Genomic DNA, 12,003 nt, shown 5'->3' on the forward strand with positions numbered 1-12,003 from the left:
CTCAGAGCTAGCTGAGCTAATTGCTGATTGCTCTGAGGAGAGATTAAAACTTTGCTGGGTACAGTGGAAGTATGCCAAGACTGGGCTTCACCTCCTGAATTACAGGAAAATTACCGAACATCCGTTTCTAAGGAGTCTCACTCTGCATCCAAGTAGGACAATACACGAGGAAGAAAACATGTAAACAGTAGTAACAATTCTTGAAACAGGAGTGGGGCAGAACTAACCACTTCTGTACCCTTCAGCTTATTGCATTTATCAGAAGCAAAGTATAATTATAACGGAAAGAGAGGAGAATTAATTAGCTATCAGTTAAACCATACTGATGCGGTTACACTGTGTCTATTTCCTAATTATTTAATATTAGACAAAGTATCGCATCATGGATGGAGAAGGATACAAAGAGAGGCTCTTTCAGTCTCAGTTTATTACAGGGCGATGGTGTGGCCGGAAAGAGGCCGAGTTTCTCTGGGAACCAGGTATTCAGGAGAAGGGAATGGGAGTGGCTTTGGCTAGCTGCCAAAGGGATGAGGACACAGGGGGACTAGGAACAGCCTGCCCGACCCCCGGTGGGTACAAGGACACAGGGGAAGGTCACAGGACCGGAAAGGAAGACATGAACTGGGGTTTGCAGGAAGGCGGTTACAGGATACCTTGATATAATTTCTTATACCTCAAATACTGAATTACAACACCATACCTGGGAAAAACCAATAACTTTTTTGAAGAAAGCAATCTGAAGACAGGAAAAGAGGAATTCTTTGAAAAGTCAAGGATTTGGTTTTTGGAACTGAAATAGTTGCAGTATGAACAACTCCCGTAAGAACATACACCATCTTTTCTTTAGCAGGAAAAAGTCCAGTCTATAGGACACTGAAATGAAGTGTCTTATAAGCTAGCAGTTTGAATAAAAGAAGAGAGAAATAAGACTTCTTTCAGAACAGGAGTATTTTTTATTCTCAAGACCAAGAATTTCAGTGCTGGACTGAAATACAGGATATAAAGTCATTTTGTAAAACTTGATTGTATTTCATTAATAATGTACTGGATACCTCCTTTTACAATTTCAAAGCAATTAGGTTTTTCATTGCCATGAACATTTGTAGTCAACATGCCATCACAAAAGCTGGTCAGGCTATTGCACAAGTCAAAATTTTGGGTACATTTGTTAGTCACTGCTTTATCTGGCCTGAAAAAAATGTATGGTTTAGTAAACAGTATGCCAATCTTGCCACAGTTGTTTTGATCTAGGATATCCAACTGCTCACAGAGACAAGAAAAACACAAATCCTGTTTAGAAACTATAGTATTTGTAGAAATGCTAAGAATCTTGAGCATTTTGATTTGTAGATCTATGTAGCCAGGCAAGCATTTTCTAAGAGGAGACTGAAGGATAAAACTTCTTGTTGTGTACACTCAGGGTTTGAGGACAAGTCCACTGATGTAAGGCAATATTCCTTGGTGATTCATTTATGTGTTAATTACCTTCTGCAAAAACCTAGTCACACAGTAAGACCCTGCAGCACATTTTTTACACGTACATGCAAAAGTGTAGATTCAGAGCTGGGCCTAGAAGGACTACACAGAGAGACTGAGGTGATAATCACCTAAAAGCTTCAGTTTTGTCTGGCGTATGCCTTCTATTCTTCAAGAGTATCAAGAGGCCACTTTCCTTGATAGTTCTTAGGTAACTCAGATTGAGGGATTCTCCCATCACTTTCCTCCTAATTTCTGTCTTGCTATGAGTTACTTTAGCTTCCGGCCATTAATTCATTCATTAATCTCAATTTCTCTGAGACATGAACATGTTAACCTATTAGACTAATTTTAGTCTTTCTCCAGCATGTCTGCAGCACTGTAGACAAGACCCTTTCCAGTCGTCTGTTGGTAGGTTAGAGCAAAACCAGTGCACAGTTTGTACACATGAGAAGTGCTTTAGCAGCCCTGAGACCTGTAACAGACACAGGACTGGGCAAAAAATTTACTGTAATGGTTGCAACACGCTGCAGCCTTAGGATAGTCTGTAGTACATTAGGATGGTAGCTTACTTCTGTCATGCCCAACATCAATCCTGTTTGGAACCTAAAAGGTGGGCAGAAGGGAGTGTTTCTCTCCCACCTTCTCTTCCCAACATTTGGAAAATCTACTTGGCCACACCTGTGGCATCCTGCTGGGAAACACAAGAATCCACATACAGATGTTGCCACTTGATCCCCTCATTCCAGGCACATGTATGGTGTTCCCTTTTCCCAATCCATTTGTTGGAAATTTTGCAGGAAAGAAGCAGCACGATGGTTCTCTGCAGGCTAGGCAGACACTGTCTGAGGGACCACAGGGCAGTTTCTTGAAAATTGAAACCGTCAAAAGGAGCCCGGAGCTGCATCTCACTGTCCTACAGAAAGAAGACCTATTAAGTGTGCAGAATCTTTCAAAGAAAACATCAGTCATGTTATTGTTAGCACTTTATGAACACCAGTTGATCCTCAAACTTGCACTAATCTTCTTCTGTTATCAATGCAATGCCCAGAACTCTCACTGAGAAAAAACAAGAAATCTGGGTATACAGTGAGAAGTCCTTTATTTAAATTGTGGAGATTTGGACAAGTATTTCTCTTACAAAGAACAATTTAACAAGTATTCAGCACAAGTATAAAAAATTGGCCCATCTCCTTTATGTGGAAGAGAGGTTTCTCCTTTGAAATGAATACAAACCAGAACCAGAGAGAAAGGCACAGAAGAAAAAGAGAGAACAAGGCATAGCACTGGCTGCCATCTGTTCTCAGAATAATGAAAATACTGAGGCACTATCCAGGCAGATGAGATTGGGGCTTTGAAATGAAAAGGTGCCAAATTTTCAAATTCTCTCAGTGCTCCCATGGCATCTTGTGCTATTTACTTCATCCACTAAAGCTATTGGCATTAAGTAGCTGATAAAACTGGAATGTCAATTTTACAAATATGAAGGTGGCCATCAGGACTGCAGTGTGAATGATAAGGGCTGAAAAACCAGAAGGGCTACAATGGTCATAGTGAGGTATGTTAACACATTTCCAGCAGTGAAGAGCAGAAGTAGGAGGTGCTACCATGACCATACTGAACTGGAAATGGCTTTCCTGATGTTGTTCCTTTAAATTAAGGCAGAAGTTAAAAATTTTCTTTCAAAGAAAAAAACCAAATCACTAACAAAAATTTGCAGCAACTCTAACCAGAGCACCTTTTTCGAACAAAATGTCTTTAGAAACAATAGAGTAATATGGCTACACTGGTGGGCTTTTTAAATATTAAAAACATATTTCAGAACCAACAAATTACAGTCATAGAAAACTGTACAAAAACTATCAATGTTTCTAACAATTTCAGTAAGTAAAAAAGTTAATAAAGTAAATAAAGGATACAAAGAGAAAATTTACTGGCTTATGAAAATACTTGCACATACAAACCTATCCCCAGCAAAATATCCCCAGAAATTATAAAAATATATATAGAATTTAGGCAAATATGTTCTGGAAAGTATGTCTTTTAATACATTTTACCTGGCCTAAAAGAGGATACTAGCAATTTACACTTTGAATGAGAATTCATTTTGCTGTACTTACTCTCTGAATGCCAAGTTCACTAAGAGCTGCTGCATAGACAAAAAGTCCTGTTACTTGCTGAAGAAGAGTGAAGCCCTTCAACACATGTACCCCTAACAGCATGATCCAGAAGGCAGGCAGAGCACACTGACCTATAGCAACACTAATGGAACATTAATATGTCTCATTCTGTACCTCTGTTCCTTTAAGGCCAAGTATAGATTTGTTGCATCATCTCTGAAGAGGGCAATACAAAAACCAAACCCAAGTCCCCTTCCCCCAGCTGCTTAAATAAGAAGCTATTTTTCCTCTCTTGTGGGGCAAAATTCAAGATGATTTCTGGTAAAATGTACAGCATTTGGAAATACAATATAAAAATTGTTATTAAACTAGCTTCTGAATTGCCCAAATTATTGAATACAATTAGGCAGTGCATAAAACCCCACACAGAAAGAACAGCTCAGCTCTTTCTGATATCATTAAGATGTTAGATAGAAATAAAACCAAAATTATTAACAGCATTTCTGTGCGAAGTTTCTGCAAGGTATTTGAAAACTGCTTTCTCTGGTAGGCTTTGCAAGTTTGCAAATGAAGTATTTTCAAATAAGGTATTCATATTTAAGAGGCTAGGATTTGCACGAATGAAAGCAGCATGTTAGCAGAGGTTTCCTAACTTATCTCATAACTTCAGTTACAACTGGATCTGCAAACAAAACCTATCAGTAATGAACAACATCCAAATATATGACAGTGATTAAGTAATCCCCGTAAGTGTACTGTTCAAAGAATGAATAAATACGTTAAAATACATATATTGATTTTAAAAACAGATAATAGCATCCATGAAGTGAAGGCATTGCTAAGTTTCTACATTCCAATTCATAACTTTATCATAGTCCTGAATTCGTTGTTTTATGTGAGAAAGCTTATTCTTCAGATATTCACAACGCTCCTTTTTCTCCAGAAATGCAGGATCCTGCCAAAAATACAAAACCTTTACATTAATATATTCGGCTTTCAGACTCTTCCAAGCATAGTCTATTACCAATTATGTTCTTGACTAAAAGGATAGTATTTAAATATTCTCAAAAAATCACACTCTTTTCCCCTGGCCCTTTCTAATTTCCTGTTTCCCCTTCCTTCATGAAAGGCCAGAAGAAAATGTTCTGCCTTTATATGTTGTAGTTACTTAGAGTTCTTTTAAAACAAAAATCTGCAAATACAAATTACATCCTACTGCTTAGATTTTATAATTTAGATTTAATAGTTGTATTTGTTATATGCTCAATAAATCCTTCCCCTCCCCCCAAAAAAAAGCAATGAAGATAACTAAGATGGACACAAACTCTGAAATCCATGAAGAAAAAAAATTTGTATTTGTAACATGTAATGTTTTTAATGGGACGCAGATACGTATTTGCTGCTTGCATTTAAAAATTACAGAGAGACCTCTTGGTTTACACTGAAATTTACTTTCTGAGAGTGTCTAAATTCCATGCCTCAAAAGTTACAAAACTTCTTTTCAATGGTAAGACTATGTTTTCTGTTTTCATCCACTGGCTGTGTCAGTCAGTGAATATAACTGAACTAATCTTCTGAGTGCAGAATGCTAAGAGATGAAGCATACTCTCAGAAGATGAAAATGCTCAACTCTTGGTTTGGGGTTGTGGTTTGGGGTTTTTCCCCACATGTGGCTATGGATTCACTATTCTCAAAAATGCTTGCTGGCATGAATGTATGGGTTGTGTCCTAACTTTACCAAAGTTTTAGAAGACAAAATACACAAAGCAGTACAGGTACCCTGAAGTACTGAAATCTGCCTAGTGTCAGAAGTATTGGCTATTTACATTCTCTTTGCTAGTCATTAGATTCAATAGCAATGTAAATCTAAAAACACTTACATTTTTCTTCTTCTTGTATTCTTGCAGAACTTTCAATATCCTTTCCTGTTCCTAATGAGAAACCACAGATTTTTAAACTTTGAGTGTGCTCCATATATTAATGTAGATTCTACAAAATATTCATCAGTTCCTATTTGATCAATACCTTGTGGTTATAACATTTTAGATGTGAATCTTGTATTTGAGAAATAATAAAAATACATCAGCTGTGACTCACTAGAACTTAAAAGCTACTAGTATGAAGCAAAGAAACCCCCAGAAAACCACGTATACATCTTAACTGGAACTTGGTATCTCTAATTAATGCTGAGAGATGATGTAACCTACAGGGAAACTTCCTCTCACACCAGGTCACAGCCAGCACTAGAAAAAACTGTGCCCTAGCTGAAGACAGTCAAAATCTGCCTAATACCACCTAATACAACTATTTTCCATGAGCCTATTTCACAGGTACTTACATATATGCTTTCAGGATGGTGTGGAAGCTGTTTCAGCAATGCATCCAGCTCATCAAACTTTTTTAAAACAGCGTGAACTTCCATAGACAGTTCTTTATACTCAGCAAACTGATCATTGAATACTGCTTTGTACCGGTCTCTCATTTCATTTGTTTGAATTACAGGGTATTTCCTGAAAAAAAACCAATAAATTAAGAATTAGTTTTAGAGATACAACTTATTAACAATATTTAGACTCTTCACCCCAACAGTGTATTTCTGTACTTTTTTGCTAATCTCATAACCTGCTAAAATTTGCATGTCTGTAAAGCGTTGAAATCAGAGAATCACAGTATAGCTGATGTTGTAAGAGACATCTGGAGGTTATCTGATCTAACCTCCTGCACAATCAGGAACACTTAGACCAGGACTGTTCCAGACAGCTTTTGATATCTCCAAGCATAGAGACTCAGTCTCTCTGGGAAACCTGTGCAAACTCTCACAGAGAAAAATATTTTCCTAATATTCAGGTGAAACCTCCTTGTTTCTATTTGTGCCCATAGCAAATAGTATAAAAGTTAATTTATTATATCAAACTTGGAAAGCTCTACCCTTTAAAAGGGAGCATGTTACAAATTCAGCACTTAGAAAGTATAAGACTAGTCAAATTTCAGGCCCTAAAAAGGCCTGAATTTTAGTTTTTTCCTCTAGTATCTATATAGTAGTCTTCTGCTCCTCTGGCAGTTGCTGTACTTGCTTGATTATGACATTGTGCTTCAACATTCAAGGTTTGTGTGGGTTTGTTTTTTTAATTAAGACTCCTTATTTACAGTTACTGGTCTTATGCCACTGATACCAGTCCCATCCTCTCTACTTTTTAACTACACAATTAGGAGTTCCCATAGCACATGCATGGGAGAGAAACCACAAGTGTATATAGGAGAAATGCAGAGTGAAAAGCATTTTTCAAGTATCCTCCATGAAGTTGGTCCATCAAAATCAAGTCACTTACGCTAAGTAGTCTGGCATCACTATAGGTTTAGGAATGTGGCCTGCAGGTATATGACCATTAAGTAGCTCTGGTTTTCTTTCCAGTGATTTGAGCTGCCTGTAACTGACTTCTTCCCTTGGTCTGTCATCAGCTTCGTACTGTTTTAAAAGAGAAGGAGTTTGTTCTTAATTAAATCAGTTTTACGTAAGTATCACAGAATATGCAACTTTAAGATGAAGATATGTGTATTGAGCAGCAGTAGAAGCAAATCACAAATATTTCTTACAACTCTTATTGTAAATAGAAAAACAGTTTAATGAGTTACAGTAATGCTTCTCACACAGTATTTTTCTTCAGTTTGTCCTAACAGCAGTACAGATAAATACTTCTGGAGATTTGGAAAGATTTGTTTGCATGTCTTAAAAAAATACTGTGAGGAAGTTTCCTTTAAGTATTCATTTAATTTGTGAATAAACTGGAATTTTTCAGTTCTCTGGAGTTCCCTTTTCTCCTTGTTTCTTACAGCACAATTCTACCATTGATCCAGAAACAAAAACGTGGAATCTTCTTAAAACACAAATGAAAGGATCCTGATCCAGTTCTGAATCAACAGAGAAAACAGTGGTAGAAAATCCACACATTTAAGACTGGAATTAATACATCATAATTTCTCTGGAAACCCTATGCAATCTTTGCAGTGCATGCAATGACACTTTGTGTGGCTGAAACACTAACATTGATGATTCTTTAGAACTGGAAAGAGTTTTTTGGAGCAGTCCAAGGAAGAGAGACCAAGGAAGAAGCTCAACCCACAGAGCACCTACACTGTGCTTCCACTGACTCTCCTGCAAATTAAGCACACAGCCAGGAAGAGAGTCTCAAACCTATCAAGAATCAGATGACCTGCTGTTTTAGTCATGTCTGCCAAACTCTGTGATGAGAATTTGTCACCTTACAGAAAAGGGTAAGAGCACATGGAGAGGCAGCCATCACATCTGCTATTTTACAATTTTATAGATTTTTTTAACTTAGCCAAACTAGAAGTAAGTTCTTTACAAACTCCTTTTGAATCTTCTAGGCACGAGATGGCTGTCCATTCTAACTTTAAAAATGAAACCTAATCTCTTTGGTGTCAAATAAGCAAACAAATAAATAAATTAAAAATACAAGGGAAAGAATAACCATTTAGAATATCAGTAAACAGAAAAATCAATTTATTTTTCCTACCTTCTTTTCTGGAAACGAGGATTGTGTTTTCATCTATCAAAAAAAAAAAAAAAAAAAGAAAGAACTAAGTTTTATTTTCAGCAAAACTGTTATGCATAAGCACAGACTCCTAAAATTTTAACATTTTCAAAATCATACTGTATAGAAAATTACATTTATATTTAGGTATGATGAAATTTAGCATAAGGAATATTTTCAAATCCACTAATTTCAAGACTTGTTGCTTAAGGAAAACAACCACCCAAACCCTAAAACGACAGGATTTCCCAGAGCACAGCTGTAAGGAACAGCTTGCAGGAAATACTCCATCCACTTCTCAAGCTCCTTTATTATTGTTTCACATTCCAGCCCACAGAGTTCATTAACTCACTAACACTCTGAGCCTAATTCATTGCCTAGAACACACAACAGTGCACTAACCAGTAGCTCAACCTGCAGCTGTTTTGCACAGCACTCTCCAGAGTATAACCTCTATTATTAAAGTATTCCCTTTAAAAATGTTTAGTAACTGGACTAAAAGAACTTGGATAGTAACAGGGAAGAATGAATACCTTGTAACTGGCAATCACCTCATTCTTGGAGGTCGTACTATCAGTTTGTTAAAAAACTTTAACTGAAGAATTATAATTAGCTCTCAAAAGAAAAGTCTCAATTTTATGGAAGATGGTGAACTAGAAATTATTGTTAAATGAAAATGCTTCAAATCAGACTGAAGACACAGAGCAGAGGAAATACAGCTTTAAACTCTTGCCTTCTAAAATCACTTAAAGGCTGACCCCTCCTTAAGTTAGGTTTATGTACATTTCACATGCATTAATTTTCACTCCATATTAAGTCTTACTCATTTTTAAAGAGTTTTTTGGTGAAGTTTTCAAGTGAAGTAAGTTTCACAAAATTACTTTTGACGCTCTTACCTACAGAGTTCAATCTCTACTGGTATAGTTTATCATTGACCAGGCAAATACTGAATGCTTCTAGGATGGGCAAGGCCAGTGGTCAGGCAAAATATCTGACATGAAGAAGATGTGGCTGACTGAAATCTGAGACACTGAAATCTAGCCAAAGCTATTACTACTAATATTTGCTGATAACTATTGTGAGGAAAGCTGAAAAGGCATAAAGACGTTTTGCTTGGAATTTTGCTTACAAAGCAAAAATAAGTGTTTCACATTCTTAGGTTTATTCACACTAGCACCTGATGTGCTGAATGCACAGTTTTCAAATAAATGCTAGGTGGCTTTAAGCCACCTAACCCTGCTGAACAGATGAACATTGTTCGTTTCCTCCTTTGTTTGGAAAATACACACTAGGAAGTAGTTAATCAGCTGACTCAAGAAGAGAGCCCAGTATTATGAAGAGAACAGAGCCAGGTCCTTACCCAAGGTGAATTATAAACATTAAAAAAAAAAAAAAAAAAAAAAAAAAAAAAAAAAAAAAAAAAAAGCGTCCAAGACTTTCGATCTGACACCTTAAAAACACTTTTCATTTGGCAGTTTCTAATACTGTAAGACTGGTTAAAATTCAACCTCAGGGCTATAGATCTGCTGTAGAGAAGACATTTGATTCGACTCCGTCTACACCACGGTAAGATCTTACAGCTGCTGCCTCCCCATCATATGGTACCCGATAGACAGAAAACAGTAACTAATGACTTACCTCCTGTTCCATTAATTCCCTGTGCCTCCTGGCCGATTCGTGCCTCCACAACTTTAGGGCAACCACCGCACTAATTAGATACATGATCACCGTGACAAACAAGAAGATGATTGCTGCAGTCTGACCGCCCTCCACACGGCAAAAAGCCGCATTTATCGGCGTCTTGAACAGCTGGTAATAGCACAGCCCGCCTCGGTTGGTATCGTTTACGTACACTATGGCAGCCGACATGTACAGGAAGAACAAGGCCACATTGATCCCAAACTCGGTCAGGGGCCACCAGTTGGAATCGAGGAGGATAGTTCGGTAGTACATGGACATGCCCAGCACGAGCAGCACTATGGTGACGATCCACGCCATGCCCGCCACCACCAGGATGAAGGGCGTTTTTGGCCCGCTGTAGGAGTATCCCCCATAGGCGCTGCCCGCCCCGTATCCGTAGGGCTGCGAGTACCCGAACATGTTGTACCACTCGTTGTCCTTGTGTACGTAGGCGGTGACACAGGCGAAGACGGCGGCGCCCAGCAGCAGCTCGGCCACGCCGAGGATCCTGAGCAGCCCTGCCCAGGACTTCATGTAGGCGTAGCGCTGGTGGTACTCCTCCACCCGCTCGCTGTACGTCTGCCCGGTGCCGGCGCGCCGCTCCAGCGAGCCCGAGGGGTCTCCGGAGGGCAGCATGGCCTCGGCCTCCTTCCGAGAGTTGTAGCTCCCGCCCGACCCCCCGAACGGGTCCGTGTAGGAGCCGGGCACCGCCTTGGCACCGGGCTGCAGCGGGGCGGGAGAGGCGGGCGGCGAGCACTCGACCCCGTCCGAGATGTACCTGATGTCGGAGGCCGTGCTATCCCAGCTGGAGCCGGGCTGGCGTCTCCCCTTGAAGAAGTTCTTCCACGAGTCCGGAATGAAGCGCCGAACCGGCTTCAGCTCTGCCGGGCCGCTGGGGCCCGGGCTGGCCCCGCCGGGGCCGAAGGGGGGCTGCAGGGGCAGCGGGGGCGGCGGCAGCGGGGCGGCCGAGCCGGGGCTGGCCCCGCGGGGCGGCGGGGACCTGCCGGGCCGCCCGCCCTGCGAGCTCCGCGACATGGCCGCGCTCGGCTCACCCGACGGGAGGCAGCTGCCGGGGGGTGCCAAGGGCAGCCGGCGCCGGAGAGGGACGAGCCGGGCGGAGAGCGCCCACTGGCCCGGGAGGGAGCAGCCGCCCAACACCTGCGCGCCCCGGCGGCCTCACCTGCGGCGGCCCCACGGCCTTCGCCCGGGGAGGCGGGAGCTTCCGGCCGGGAGCGGCGGGACGGCCCCGCCAGGAGCGGCGGGAGCTTTTCCGAAACCGCCGTGCGCCGGCGGGGCGCGGCCGGGCCGCGCAGGAGGGACGGGCGCAGCGTGACTCGCGGTGTGACAGGGTGACTCACAGCGCGACAGAGTGGGTCGGGTTGGAAGGGACCGCAGAGGGTCGTGGGTTCCAATCTCCCTGCTCAGGTGCTCAGGGAGGGTCGTCTAGGGCACATCGCACAGGACTGCATCCAGACAGTTCTTGAGTATCTCCGCTGAGAGAGACTCCACCATCTGTCCCAATGCCTGGTCACTCGCACAGAAAGAAAGGCACTCTTCACATTCAGGTGGAACTTACTTTGCTTCCGTTTCTGCCCACTGTCTCTTGTCCTATTGCTTGGCACCACTGATCCATCCTCTTAGCACCTTCCCTTTAGGTACTTAGGGACATTGATAAGGTCCCCTCTCAGTCATCTCTTCTCTTGGCTAAGCTGGTGCCGTTTCCTCAGCCCTTTTTGGTAAGAGAGGCAGATGTTTCAGTCCATCATCAACTTTGCTGCTCTCCAGTGCACCCACTCCCGGAACTCCATGTCTCTCTTGTATTGGGGACCCCAGAACTGGACACAGCACTCCAGATATGCCTCACCATAGAGGGGCAGGACCACCTCCCTCAAACTGCAGGCAATGCTCTTCCTAATGCACTGCAGAATTCCGTTTGCCTTCTTGGCCGCGGAGGCACGCTGCTGGCTCATGGACAGCCTGCTGTCCTTCAGGACTCGCAAGTCTTTCTCCTCAGAACTGTGCTTCAGTCCCAACCTGTGCTGTGCTTGGGCAGTGCCTGGCATGGAGCCAGCCCAATGACAGCAAAACCCAAGGCACTGAGCAGTCTGTTTGGACAAAACTAGCATTTCTCCCAGTATTTATCAGGTTCAGGAGCTGAAGGAGAAATCTGGTGT

The 12,003-nt window shown here is 41.7% G+C and overlaps 1 protein-coding gene across 1 annotated transcript; it reads right to left on the reverse strand.

Annotated features, from left to right (window-relative positions):
* Positions 1-930: 930 nt before the first annotated feature.
* Positions 931-10,871, reverse strand: MARVELD2 (MARVEL domain containing 2). The gene is made up of 6 exons (XM_056514020.1): positions 9,788-10,871; positions 8,132-8,164; positions 6,926-7,062; positions 5,935-6,106; positions 5,477-5,527; positions 931-4,551 (listed from the first exon to the last, which is right to left on the reverse strand). The coding sequence occupies exons 1-6, from the start codon at positions 10,862-10,864 to the stop codon at positions 4,435-4,437; spliced, it is 1,587 nt and encodes a 528-aa protein (XP_056369995.1). The 5' UTR covers positions 10,865-10,871; the 3' UTR covers positions 931-4,434.
* Positions 10,872-12,003: the final 1,132 nt, after the last annotated feature.

This window comes from Oenanthe melanoleuca, chromosome Z (assembly GCF_029582105.1).
Source record: "Oenanthe melanoleuca isolate GR-GAL-2019-014 chromosome Z, OMel1.0, whole genome shotgun sequence".
NCBI lineage: Eukaryota > Metazoa > Chordata > Aves > Passeriformes > Muscicapidae > Oenanthe > Oenanthe melanoleuca.

Bases quoted from the DNA above. Each gene is read 5' to 3' on its own strand.
- MARVELD2 (XM_056514020.1), bottom strand. From the start codon at position 10,864: ATGTCGCGGAGCTCGCAGGGCGGGCGGCCCGGCAGGTCCCCGCCGCCC. The intron at 8,165-9,787 runs GTAAGTCATTAG...TTTTTTTGATAG, and splicing joins GGGAATTAATGGAACAGGAG to ATGAAAACACAATCCTCGTT. The intron at 7,063-8,131 runs GTAGGAAAAATA...CTTTTAAAACAG, and splicing joins CCTCGTTTCCAGAAAAGAAG to TACGAAGCTGATGACAGACC.